This window comes from Epargyreus clarus, unplaced genomic scaffold, assembly GCF_041222505.1.
Source record: "Epargyreus clarus isolate Ecla_fem2 unplaced genomic scaffold, WU_Ecla_fem_2.2 ptg000032l, whole genome shotgun sequence".
Lineage (NCBI taxonomy): Eukaryota > Metazoa > Arthropoda > Insecta > Lepidoptera > Hesperiidae > Epargyreus > Epargyreus clarus.
Genome location: NW_027332237.1, coordinates 9059364 through 9073834, shown reverse-complemented (window position 1 = coordinate 9073834; position 14471 = coordinate 9059364). Strand labels below are relative to the sequence as shown.

The following is a 14471-nucleotide window of genomic DNA, read 5'->3' as shown; positions in this document are numbered from 1 at the left end:
TGATTATGACAAACTACTTAGAGAAACTTCTTTAAAAGACTGAGGTGATAAATTACCTGTAAATGAACTAACATCAACGTGTCTGTGTAGGAGGAGCCAGGAATAAAAGAGACATACTATTTTGTCTGAAATATTTATTTAATGAAACCACGAAATTCATCTGACGTTTTAATAATCACTACTTATTACTTAAGAAAAAAAATAAGTGCAATCAGAACTAAAGTTAAAGTTAAGAATTAAAAATCAAAAATAGTTTATTGCAGCAGTTAAGCTTTCATCGTTAAAGCAAGTGATAATTAATTCGTACCTAATCGCACATAACTTAGACAAATCAGAGGTGCCAGGAATTCAAACCTCGGACCTCTCGAAAAAGAGGCTGAGTTTCAACCTCTAGACTATTACTGCTGTATGTTTTTACCCATGTTTTAATTTTAAATTTATATATCCTATATGTATTGTACTGATCATTTAGTATCATTATGTAAAACGATTGCTTTTCACCGTTACGTGTAAGTTGTAATTACAGCATATAATGTTTAAAACAATTAAGTTCTTTAATTACATACAATTGTACGTTGTATGAGACGATTTGTATTTACTGCCAAGACGCAAGCATGACACTAAATTAAGATTTTAAGAAGTATATGAGAAGGGAGACTAAATATGGCTGTCATAATAATGTACATACTTAAATTGATTTAATCTCAATTCCTCTTTTGTAATTTGTAATTTATTCGACTATCTGACTTCTTATCCAAGGAAGATATTTGTAAACTTTAGTGTAAACGCCGGCGAGTTTTTCCGTGCCACAAGGAGTAAATCCGAAGCTGACGATGCCAACGAGTTCCATAAGTTTTCCGTTTGCTCTCTGCAGGGGACCTCCGGAATCGCCCCTACACGTGTCTTGACCGTTCGTCCCTCCCGCGCATATCTGGCCATCCCATAATAATATTCCTGCCCTTATGTACGCTGGCTGGCATTCCTAGAAAGAGTTACGAAATCTTGTCACAAGATCAAACTTTCTCAATCCCTTGCAACTCGGTTGAAAAAAATATGAATATCTAAAAAATAAAGAAAACACGTTGATGTTAGTCGACATAAGAAACAGAAGAGGATTGATCAATATTACCTTGACTTTAAAGCAGCATCTACAGATCAGCAGAAGTATATATTTTTAAATATGTGTTTAATTTGTTAATTAACATTCCGTGTACCTATTTATGTCGGAATACGGAGGTTGACTGTCACTCTGCGTTTGAACGCCAGACCGAGCAGCCCCGCCTGCTCGCGCTCTAGTGTTTCCTAACCCAGAATTTTCTCTGGCCTTTCGGCCGGTTCTCGCCTACTCGATATTATCGATAGCGGTCCGTGCTTTGTTTATTGCCAATTTATTGGGAATAAACAAAACTCACGTCCCGACGCGTTTGAGTTGGTGGATACCTAACGGTGCCAACGAAACCAGCTAGCGTTGACCCGGTGCGCTTCTCAGACCTCTCGGCCTGAGAGAAACCGGCAGACCCGATCCCACTGCACTTGGGCTATCCCAAGGGTGACGGTAGCAGTTACTTTCCCTTAGGGGTAATTGCATTTCCCTCCCCCTCCCCGTTAGCTCCCTGCCTCGGCAGGGAGGCATCCCTGGTTACCATGGCCTACATGGTAACAGATAGATTTTTCGAGGCTCTGTCCTCCCTCTTGAGCAAGGAGCTCAACCGCCCCATTGACGCTGTCAAACTCCGCTCCCTTTGCGAGCCCTTAAAGTCCGTAACGGATCCCCTGTCCGTTACCGACTCACCCGCATCCCCTGATGCCACCCCGAGACACGAGATGGACTTTGACGCCATCTCGCTAAAACGCCCCGCCTCCTCCGACGAATCGTCGGAGCACACCCTCATCACCGCCCCCTCCTCCGACGACGACCAGGGTTTCACCCCTGTCAAGTCGAGGAAGACCAAGAAACGACCGGTCAAACGCGTCGCTAAGGCGACAAGTGAGACTTCTTCCGAGGCCTCTATCGAAGCCACCCCAGCCCCAGCGGCCCCCGCTCTGGCCCCCGTGCCAAAAGCCTCCACTCTGGCCCCCGTGCCAAAAGCCTCCACCGAGCCCCAGAGCTCAACCCCCGCGGCTAAGCCCGCCAAGCCAGCCACACGCTGCGAACCGGCACTTGCCAAGTGCAAACCGCCCCCACACATTTTCTTCAGAGATAAGTCGAAATGGTCCGACTTCTCTAAAACCCTAGTGGAAAAACAGATCCACTACACCAAGGCACGTAACCTTCGCGACTCTATTCGCGTTTCATGCCCCACCACCGAGGACTTCAGGAGCCTCATTAGGCTCCTAACTCACCTTCAACTCCCGTACCACACGTACGCTTTAGAAGAGGACCGCAAAATCAAAGCGGTCCTTAGGGGTCTCCCCTACGAGCTTCCCACCGACGAAATCCTAACGGATCTAGTCAACCAAGGGTTCCCCGTGGAAGGTGTACACAAGTTGTACAACCGCAACGGGGTCAAATACCCTCTAGCCCTGGCCATTCTAGCCAAGACCCCGTCCTCCAAGGACATTTTCAAGGAGAAGGAGCTCACAATCTGTGGCCTTTCTGAGATCGAGGTGGAACCACCTAACAAGCGTGGCTACCCTGCCCAGTGCCACCGCTGCCAGCTCTACGGCCATGCAGCGGCGAACTGCACTGCCCCCCCAAGGTGCGTCAAGTGCCTAGAACCCCACGCCACACGTGAGTGCAAGAGAACTCGTGAAGACGAGTCCCCTCCTGCCTGCGTGCTATGCACCACTTCAGGGCACCCGGCTAACTACCGTGGCTGCCCTAAAGCCCCCCGTCCCGCTCAAAAGAAGGTTGCTAAAAAGCAGCCCTCGAAAGCAGGCCCACCTCCGGTCAATTCGACCAATTTCCCGCGGCTAGGGGCCTCCAAAACCCCAACCGCTCCCATGAGTTGGAGGAAAGTCGCACCCGCGACCGCCCCACCAACCCCGGCCCCTAAGGCCACTCCCACTCCCCGTCCCACCCAAGACGCATCGGTAAGGGAACATATCATGTTCCTTAAGGACTGCGTTAAGGGCGTGAACCTCGACGAAATCATACTCGTCTCGCAAAAGATGCGTAACGCCAGCCAGGCGGAGCGCATCGCAATCTACTCTGAACACCTAGCGTTGTTCAAGTCCATTCAATGAGTAACGTTCATACTCAACCCCTTCATCCCGGTCGTCAAAAACCTAAAGGCGTCTCGCTTATCTCCTTCAATGCACGAGGTCTTAAGCCTTGCATTCCCGAACTCAAAGAGTTCGTCCGCAACAGGGATATCGACCTGTTGCTTGTTCAGGAAACTTTCCTCAAGCCCTCCCTTAAAGGCGTAAGTCTCCCCTCTTACGCGCTTGTACGTAATGACAGAGCCGACGACCGTCGTGGCGGAGGCACTGCCATCTACTACAAGAGATCCTTCCATTGCACCCCTCTGGAAACACCCAAGCTCACCAATATGGAAGCCACCATATGCAAATTAGGCATGACAGGACACCCGTCCCTGATCATAGCCTCAATTTACCTCCCCGCCAATAAAGCCCCTCTCCAAAGCGACTTGGAGGCCCTCCTCTCGCTCGGAGACTCTGTCGTACTATTTGGAGATTTCAATTGCAAACATACCGTTTGGAACAGTCGTCTGACTAACACCAACGGTAAGAAACTCTTAACCATTTCCCGCGCACTGGACTTTGATATCTTCTCTCCAACAGCGCCTACCCACTACCCCGATCGGGAAGACCAAGAACCCGACGTGCTGGATTTCGCCCTCCTTAAAGGCGTCGCGCTCAATACAAGAGCGATCGAAACACTGGACGATCTGGGCTCAGACCATCGTCCAGTCTCTCTACAGTTAGGTCCCTATGATCCAACTCCCCATACCTCCTCGAAAACCTTCACTAATTGGGAAGGGTACGAGAAATCTCTCATCTCGGCCATAGAGGCCCCCGATTCACCGTATACTATTCCCCCAGACTACCTTGTTAGCTCGGAGAAAATAGACAGTACGGTGAACTCACTCACCCAGCTAGTTCAGACTTCGCTTCATGACAACGCGAAGGTGGTAGAGGTCCCGAACCGCAAACTACCTCGCGAGGTCAGGAAGCTAATCCAAACTAAAAACGCAGCCCTCAGATGGGCCGCCAAGTATCCCACCCCTGTCCTTAGGAGGCGCGCGAACGCCCTCCAAAGGAAAGTCAGATCCCGGCTAGCCGAAATGAGGGACTCCAACTGGAACTCTCTCATGGAGGATATCCAACCTTCTCATAAGGCATTCTACAAAATCGCTAGACGATTTCGTACCGAAGCCTTCTCAAGCACTCCCCCTCTCACGCGCCCCGACGGCAGCATAGCCTTCGAAGACGCTGAGAAGGCCGAATGCTTCGCAGATAGCATCGCTGCGCAGTGCTCCCCCAGCACTCAACCGTGCGACCCTATCCACATTCACAAGGTGGAGGAGGAGGTCCTTAAAAAGATCTCTCTCCCTGTCACCTCTGCTCCCATTAAAATCACTACAGACGAGGTCCGGACCGTCATCCGCGGTTTGAAACCTCGTAAAGCCCCAGGTCCGGATGGTATCTCCAACCTGGCGCTCAAACACTTCCCCGAGCAGGCACTGACCCTTCTGGTCATTATCTTCAATGCCTGCCTCGATCTCAGCTTCTTTCCAACAGCCTGGAAGACAGCAACAGTTATCGGTATTCCCAAGCCTGGGAAACCGAAACATATTCCCTCCAACCACCGCCCCATTAGCCTCCTCAATGCAATGGGCAAGGTTTTCGAACGGGTGATCCTCGTTCACATAAGAGGGCACCTCTTCCCAATAGATGCTCCCCCACTCATCATTCCTCACCAATTTGGCTTTCGCCTCCAGCACTCGTGCCCCCAACAAGTCCACCGCATTGTCGAGTACATCACAAGCGGGTTTTATCCAAGACGTAACAAGACACTAGCAGTCTTCTTCGACGTCGCCAAGGCTTTTGACAAAGTCTGGCATGGAGGACTGGTATACAAGCTATACCATTCTGGTCTTCCTGATCGCCTAGTCCGCATCGTGGCTTCCTACCTTCAGGACAGAACCTTCCGCTACAGGCACGAAGGTATCCTCTCTCCCCCACGCCCCGTAACAGCCGGAGTCCCTCAAGGCTCAGTGCTCGCTCCTACATTATTCATATCGTACTCCAACGATATTCCTATCCCCAAAAATGGGGTGCAGCTCTCACTCTTCGCCGATGACACCGCCCTTTATATCCAAGGGCAAAAGGAGTCATCTGTCCTCGCCAAACTCCAACGCTCGGTCAACGAGTTAGGAGATTGGTTTAGGAAATGGCGCATCGAAGTCAATGCGGAGAAAAGCTCCGCAATGCGCTTCGACCACAAACGCAGGCGTTTAAACAACCTGCCCTCCGTCAAATTACTTGGGGCCCCCATTTCATGGAGGCCCACAGTAAAATACCTAGGAGTTACCCTTGACCCGGGCCTCACCTTTAGACCCCACGTCTCTAAGGTCACCCATACCGCCCGCTCTTACATGAGCCGCCTCAACGCCATGATTGGCAGACACAGCAAGTTGTCAGCCAGGAATAAGCGAACGCTGTATAAGGTTTGCATTCGACCGGTGTTAACATACGCCTCTCCAGTCTTCGCTCACGCGAATCCCACCATCCTAGACAAACTCCAGGTCATACAAAATCTCTTTTGTCGTCGGGCACTTAATGCCCCCTGGTATGTCAGAAACGCTGATCTCCACCGCGACCTGGAGCTCGCTCCAATACAACAAGTCCTCAGACAATTCTCTGAAGCGTTCTTTGACCGCTCAGAAAACCATTCCAACCCCTTAATCAAGGGTGCAGCGGACTATGCTGCCCCTCTTCCTACCCGTTACAATTGCCGTCGGCCAAGAAATATCTTGACCGACGCTCCTAACAAACTCTCCACCGATGTGGAGAATCTTCTGGCCGCCCACAGGGGCGTACAACTCTCCATAGAGAATCGTCTTCCCGACGATTCTAATCTTATTCATGATACGTTGACACCTTCAGTGTCATCTATCCAGCGGTAGCTCTCTAGGGAGCGCCGCTAGCGCCTCTCGCTCCGCAAACGAGAGGTCGCTATCCGATGTCGGCTGTACGGTCCCCTTGGACGAATGCCTTAAAGGAGTTTTTAGTGGGATGGTCCTCCCTTCAGGAGGACCTTTCAGTCAGCCCCACACGACGCAGGCACCGGCCGTCGCGGCCTGTAAGTGCTTGGACGCATTTTTTGCTCCTCCCTCTCCGTAGAGGGTCAGCCCTTTTTCCACCTACATCTGGGCGCCAAAAAAAAAAAAAAAAAAAAAAAAAGGTTGACTGTCCAAAGTTTGTCATTCCGGCTTCAATAGAAAATTAAATGGAAGTTAACCTAATTTTTTTCAATAAATACAGTTTCTACACTCACAGTCCCAGACTAGGTTTTCCTGTGCTGTAAACACACACATAGACTGTCTCGCCGGGAATCGAACCCGTGACCTCTGCGCGTCAGACCGGTATGGTGGCTCCACCACGTCGTCCCCCTGTTTATTATTCTTGCTCGACGTAAGAGTGTCAAAAGAACTGTGTTAAAAGAAAAAAAAACACATGACTACTTAAACAACAGACCTGGTACGACACATAAGGCAGCGTGACCGCAAGTTTTACGTCACTCGATTTCTGTGTCTCACTGACGGCTCCCCATCCGGCGACAAACAGTTTCAAACTTGCTGGTCGTGCTTCCGTGAAATCTGTCGCTGGCAAGCATATTGGCCGGATAAAATCTGTGGACAATAACATTATGTTTTCCCATAACAATTTCAGTTCGAACTTTATAAATCTAATTTAAACATTGGCTGTTTATATCGTCAGTAATAACGCCTGGAAAAATTAACGTTGTTACGCAAAAGTCCTGGATATGTTAATATGTGATCACATCTACTAAATGTCCTTTGCTGTTTCACTGTTCAGCGTAAATTTCACGAAGTTCTACCGTACTCCGCATCGTACCGTACGAAGATCACATACCCTAAAGGAATTAATATCAATGCACGCAACAATTACCTGTATATTCCACCACTCGGTCGAGTCTGATGAGTGCAATGTCATGTAACTGTTGTACAGAAAAGGGTTTGTACTCGGGGTGTGGTATCGTCGTCTCAATAGGTACGATTACTTCACCATCAGTGCAGTCGGTACCACCACCCTCGACCTCCAAGCAGTCTGCACCGGACTTACTGGTGTCGTATTCGCCTAGTCTTACGTTGACCCTGAAAAATAAGTCGTACGATAACTTCTGACGCGTTTTTTTATTTCCTTAAAATACCTATCAATGGATTGTGAATCTGGTAAATGGCTACTGTGGTTGGTCACAAATGCGTTACTAAGGATTAAGTTAGAACGTCTCGGATAATATATCTTTACTTACAACACTTTCAAAGCGGTATACAGCGGCGCTTAACACTAACGGCAGTGGTGTATCCAGAGTGGAACCACAAAGGGTTTTACCACCTTCAAATACTGTCGTTATTCAAGTTCACTGGAACGTTATAAGGATTGCACCGAATACTCACGGTCTTCCTGAGGTGAGGATGTCTCCAGCGACGCAGTGGCCCGCAGTCATGACGTACCGGCCGCTTATAAGAACTCCGCCGCAAAATAGATTGATCTTACGGTCTTTTTCGTATTCTATAATCACCAACCACGGATATTCATCCACTTCTGTTGCATTACCGCCTGCGTATGTATATCAATAGTTAATTTTCGGTTTCTTTCCCTTTACAAAATATGATGAATTCTATAACAATTTTTGACGTATGCTAATTTAATGTTATGTAAGTATAGTTCGCGCCAAACTTCTAGTCCGCTCTGAAGTTGTTGCGCGCGCGTGTAGTCAGAAATTGATTTAAAAAGTAATATGATATATAGTATATGATAGTATGAATGTAAAAAATGCTTTGTTATATTTACAGCACAAATTATATTTATATACACTTCCTACAAATTATCATCCTTACCGAAAATCCTGTTGCCACCGCCGCCGCTTTCTAGTCCACAACACTCGGTGCTGGGGTCAGGTGGAGACGCAGTCAACACGCATTTACCACTTGTGGGTGTGAACGAGCTGAGTGACTTCGGCTGTGGTGGGGCACCGCAGCAGATGTTCCTTTCTCCGGTTCCTTCGCATCTGGAGTGGGACAATGTGGTTCATCATTATCATCATCAACCCATTACTGCCCCACTGCTCGGCACGGGTCTCCTCTCAGGAGACATACGGGACTCCTCTCTTTACCGTTAAGCAAGTGATGATTAATTTCTAATACGCACATAACTTTGAAAAATTGCGTGCCTGGGATTTGAACCTCGGACCCTTCGATCAAGAGGCATGGTTTCTTAACCACTACTAGGCTATCACTCACGATGTGGTTAGGTATTATAATGTAACGTGAACGATCATTAACTTTACGCAAATCGGACGCAACCTGCAGGTGGATAACCGCTAGTTGTTGTGGTAATGAAAATCAAATCTGTATATCGCCTGTGTTCACGTATTCATGACTATGTCTGCATCGAAGTAATGGGACGCTTTTATTTGCTTTTGATAAAGATACGAGCACAGTAGGACAATTGATCCAATGTACTTTTAACGGATTTATGAGTATGTAATCAGGAGATTTATTTGTAATCCACTTTATGATCTGTCAGAAAATTGCCCCTTTTATTACAAGCCTTTTTTGTTTCACTTGTCCCGGTGTTTGTAATGAAATCTTGCAAGCTAAATTTCACCTACTTCCCAGTATCCGATTGAGCTGAAATTTGGCATGAATCTTAATTACGCGTCAGAATGCAATCATACAAATTTAGTTTTGTTGTCAATCCAATATGACCACCATAACAAAATGGCGGCGTAAATATTTCAAGACAACCTACCCAATATGGGCATCAAATGAAAGGGGTTAACTTGTAAAATATAACACAAACACATTATAAAAAAACTCAAATCCAAGATGGCCCCCAGTGCAAAATGGCGGATCAGGTACATATTTTTGTTCAACCAACCCAATATAGGTATCAAATGAAAGGGAGACGGTTTTTATTTCAACGAATACTTTGCTGCTAGAAATCAGGGTCTGATGATGCAGCTCAAAGATGGCCATAGGAACACGGTAATTAAGTGACACAACCCCGTCGAATTTGAGCTCGTATGATTTATCTTAACGAGTTCTTTGGTGCTAGATGTTAACCAGGGTCTGATGATGCAGCTCGAAGATGGCTATAGGAACTCGGTAATTAAACGACGCTATCGAGATAGGCTCGTATTGATCGTCTTAACGAGTACTTTGGTGCTAGATGGTAACCAGGGTCTGATGATAAAGCTGGCTTGATAACCGAAAAAACAATACTAAAAAGTTACAAATGATTTAATCCGATGTGTTAAATATTTGCATTTTTATATCACTAACAAAACGTGTTTGAAACGTATTTTCTTGATAGGTCAACACGTTTGTTTACATTTTGGACACCTAATTATGAATCCGACTATAGTAAATGCACAAAACTTAGGACGGAATTACAGATTTCTTTAGTTTTAATTTAAGCTACATGGATTGAATTATTTTTTAAATGATCCAAAGGAGTAGGTTTGATCCGTCTCATTCTGAGATCCGTGCCCAGGAGGGGGACAATAACGAGTTGACAATGAAAAGTATAGTTACCGTAAGCTCTGCACATATTGTACTGTGGACTGTGGGATTTGTGTTTTGTTTTGTAACATGCTGACGATGTGAGGGCACGCTGTCACTGCTCCGCACGTGCCCAGGGCACCGTCAGGCGTCATGCAAACCGTCGACGGGCAACACACCTGAAACGTATGGAAAGTTTTCATTTTTTTTGTTATAATATAGGAGTAGCAGACGAGCATACAGTCCACCTGATGGTAAGTGGCTACTGCCGCCCATGGACATATGTAATCAACCCCAGATAGGATTACATATTCCTACCTGCGGTCGGCCACAGATGCGCTGCTACCCCTGAGGACTAAGGTGGAACGCCTCGGAACAGTCTGCCTCCCTTACTACACCCTTCGAATTGGAACACAGCAGCGCCAGCTTTTATTAGGTAAAAATAGGTGTGGCGGTGGTGCCGCTGGAATCGAACCACAAAGTGTTCTACCACCTTCAAATTGTCATCAACCCATCTCTGTCCCGCTGGGCTACAATGCGAGTTCTTTCCAATATTGTTTATACATAAATAGCGCCATAGAGCAGACATTGGCAACATTTTCATTCAAAAAAGTGCATTCTGGTTAACACTGACACCACCATCTCAGATATTGATTCGTAAATGTGATTCAGAACAACTTATTACCATCATCATCAACCCATTACTGTCCCACTTCAGGTATGCAGATTTCCTCACGATGTTTTACTTCACCGTTTAAGCACGTGATAATTAATTTCTAATATGCACATAATTTAAAAAATCAGAGGTGTGTGCCCGGGATATGAACCTCGAACCCATCTATCAAGAGACCGAGTTTCTTAACCACTAGGCTATCACTGCTTCACATGCAGTAATTATAGTGTTACCATAGGTGTGGTCCCCCTTGCCCCGCAGAACGCTTGCTTCAGCAAGGCCTGGTTGGCGGGCGTCGGGTTTTGCAGCAATTTCATCATGGAGTCGCACTGTTCGATCACGACGCAACTTTCCTTCACTCCATTCTTTGTGGCGCACTCAAGTTCTGGAATAGATTTTAAACATACTTCTAGTAGTACTTTCATATTAAATCATGAAAATAGTTTTAAAACTTTTTTGTAAAATTTGTAGAATCGCGGGCATACAAACTTCCATGTATACATACGTACATACATAGCAGTCGAATATAGAACTCCTTGTTTTGAAGTCAGTTGAAAATACCACATTATTTGTGCTTTACTATTTCTTAAACATTACTCCAAATCCGCTAACAACAAAATATAAAAAAAATAACTAAAATAAATAAAAAATATTGTTGTATCAATATGACCCTTAAAATGTACAATTAAAAATGAACTTTGTCTAGTTTCGCTTTAGTTACTATTAATTAATATGAAATCTAACTAATAATTCATTTTATTTTTGATAATTCACTGTTTATTGACTTGGCAAGTTTATTTATTAATAAAGACGGATATCATTTACATCAGTTATGTATCGGTCAGCTGATATTTTTATAAGTATACAAATTTGTCCCCTATGAACACTAGTGTTTTTGCTCGGACCTTAAACACTTTTTACCCGACTGCCAAGGAAGGGTTATGTTTTTCGCGCGTATCTTGTATGTTTGTCTTTCTTTATTTGATCCGATCTAACAAACGGGTGGATGAATTTCAACAGTTCAAGTGTCATTATATTTGTCTCAACGACCCGAGTGTCCTTAGACAGGTGTTAGTAAAAAAAAAAAATTTGGCGCGAAATAGTAAGACATTTAAAAAAAAAAGTTAACCGAACCTATCGAGTAGGGTATCAAATGAAAGGAAATTAAACGGAGATTATAAAAACATATTTGTATATATATAAAACAGCAAGGTGACTGACTGACTGACTAACTAAATGACTTTTTCATTTTTCAGAAATCAACGTACAGCCTAAACCAAGGATCTTACAGTTCTGAAATTTTGCACATAGGTTCTCTATATAGCGTGAATAAGTACTTAGAAAGGCATTTTGGAAATTCTACCCTTAAGAGGGTAAAATAGAGCAAAACAGTTTTTTTTAAATTCTTTAATTTTGAAGCAACTACTATACAATTTTATATTTGACTTTCTGGATAGGAACAAGGACGCACTAATTTATCCCCCTCCAAAAAATCAACTCTGTAGAGAGTAAAATAAGGGTTAAAAGTTCATTTGAACAATCGTCAATTTTGAAGCAAACACTGATATTTTGTATCAGGCTTGTTAGATAAAAATAATGAAATTCTACCTCTAACGAGGTAAAATAATGACCGAAACTTTGATTTAATGAAGTTATATATTTTATAGACCGTAAATGGTGGATTTTTTCGCGAAATAGTAACACGTTTTAAAAATAGTTAACCAAACCTATCGAGTAGGTTGTCAAAATAAAGGAAATTAAGAGGAGATTACACATACATTATATAATATATCTTATATATAAAATTCTCGTGCTAGTTACCGTACTCCTCCGAAACGACTTCACCGATTTTTACCTAATTTTATATACATATTCAGGAGATGTGAGAATCAGCCACTATCTATTTTTTTTACCCCTAAGTGATAAGGGTTGTTCACCCTTAACATTTTTTATTTTTATGGCAACACAACGTTTGCCGGGTCAGCTAGTACATATATGCTCGTATATACACATCGAGATGACTAAATGAGTGAGTTGCTGTGCCATAGATCAACGCAAAGGGAAACCGCTGAACTTAAGCGTGCTGGAATTTTACACATAGGTTATTTATATAGCGTAAATGAGCACTACGAGGATAAAATAGGATAATATTGTTTGAACATCTTTTGTTTTTGAAGCAGACAGCTACTATGAAACTTTGTATTTGGCTTTCTGTATAAAAATAATGAAATGCCTATTTCACTGCTTTTGGAAATTCTACTTCAACCTTTTTGGTGCAGTCGGGTTTTTGATTTTTTAAATTAATTACTTGTTATGACTTTGATGTATTCATAATATAAAACTTCACCTGTTACTGTATGTATTTTTATAATATAGGTGTAGCAGACTAACACGCAGTCTGCCACGCACACCTGATGGAAATTGACTACAGCCTCCCATGGTCATCTATAATCAATCTCAGATATCATTCGATTCCTACCTGAGGTCGGCCACAGATACGCTGCTACCCCTGAGGACTAAGTTGGAATGCCTCGAAAAAGTATGTCGCCCTTACTACACCTTTAAAATCCAGAACACAGCAGCGCTTAACACTGACGTTATTAGGTAAAAATAGGTGTTGCGGTGGTCCGGCGGAGTTGAGCCACAGAGATTCTTCCACCTTTAAATGGCCTTTAAATGGCCATGAGTATAGTCTAAGAGAAGATGCGTGCTCAGCTGTGAGTCAGTATGTGTTTGATAATATAAACGAATATAAACTTACGCGCAACCACGAAGCCACAGTAGGATAGTAACAACGCCGATGTAATCAATAGAGGCGTCATGTTTGTTTTCTTATTTATATTCGGGTGAACCGCACGTTCGGTGCTATGTCCGAGCAACGATACTCTGAGAATGACATCTCCTTAACACACTTAATATATTAATCGGAGATGGAATTTACAACAGCATTCATTATTTTCCTTTTATTCGCAATGAACACGCGAAGATAAACTTAAAACATACAATGTATTACGGTTGAATTTCGACTAGATACAATATAATAAACAAAATTTGATAACCTCTTCATTGAAATGCCAGTTTATAAAAGTGGATAGATATAGCTAGTTGAGGAAAAATGCATCTGAATGTAAATGTATTTAATCAAAGTGCAATAATCAGGTTCGTATGTGTTATATTATATTTAAATAATTGTACCAATTAATATTATTTTGTCGGAGCGAGCTCATAAATAAATTATAGTTTAAAAGCCACGCTAAAATCACATAAGGAAAATCATTAATCCTCACGTCCTGATGAGGAGAACGGGACAAAATTATTACACTCGTGTATTGTCATCGGTTCTTGATAAGTGTTCAAAATTTTAAATTATTCGGACCGTTTAAAGTTTGTAAAAAGCGAGTTCAAAGATTCCGTTACATACATACAGGTCAAGCTAATAAAAGCGTGGTAAAAAATAATTGGCCATAGTTTAAAAACTAAAAACCACGCTAAAATTGCACAAGGAAAATCGTTAATCCTGATTCCTAACGATCCTGATGAAGAGAATGAGATAAAATTATTAAAATCATGTATTGTCATCGGTTTTTGATAATTGTTCAAAATTTTAAATTAATCGGACCGTTCCAAGTGGGTAAAAATAAGGTTCAAAGATTCCATTACATACATACATACATACAACCCGAGCTAATAAAAGCGTGGTAAAAAGGTGTGTCAATTCTATTACTCAGAACTTACTGGCGTGGCAGAATTTGGAGCTCTTCTCATTTTAAGAGGAGACCCGTGCCCAGCAGTGGACAAGCAGCCCTCGAGACTAGGATTTTTTATAATATAGAAATTGTGAACGGGAATTCAATTCACCGAAAGGTGATTGGCCAATAGGGTGTGTCCTAAGATTTTAAATTTTACATATAGCGTATTTGTTCAAATGTCAAAATGACTCTTCTAACAAGTTTCTTACTTGAAATTTCCAGTTGGCGTAATGGGATGAACCTTTTAATTTTATTATCCCGTTCACTCCGTTGCACTGATCTTCCGCCATGATGTTCATTATTTCCTTTTTTTCGGTAAAATTTCGAACAATC

The 14471-nt window shown here is 43.5% G+C and overlaps 2 protein-coding genes across 3 annotated transcripts in view; one reads left to right on the top strand and one right to left on the bottom strand.

Moving 5' to 3' along the window:
- Positions 1–14471, top strand: part of mim (missing-in-metastasis) — a 286624-nt gene that overhangs the window by 170579 nt on the left and 101574 nt on the right. The gene's annotated exons all lie outside the window — the stretch shown is intronic.
- On the bottom strand, positions 124–13383 carry LOC140755225 (phenoloxidase-activating enzyme-like). 2 transcript variants are annotated; one of them, XM_073090445.1, is made up of 8 exons: positions 13151–13376; positions 10623–10774; positions 9750–9895; positions 8052–8221; positions 7608–7770; positions 7099–7304; positions 6664–6818; positions 124–982 (listed from the first exon to the last, which is right to left on the bottom strand). In XM_073090445.1, the coding sequence occupies exons 1-8, from the start codon at positions 13209–13211 to the stop codon at positions 731–733; spliced, it is 1305 nt and encodes a 434-aa protein (XP_072946546.1). In that variant the 5' UTR covers positions 13212–13376; the 3' UTR covers positions 124–730. The 2 variants fall into 2 exon arrangements, with proteins under 2 accessions (XP_072946546.1, XP_072946547.1); XM_073090446.1 differs by lacking the exon at positions 6664–6818 and having other exon boundaries at positions 759–982; positions 13151–13383.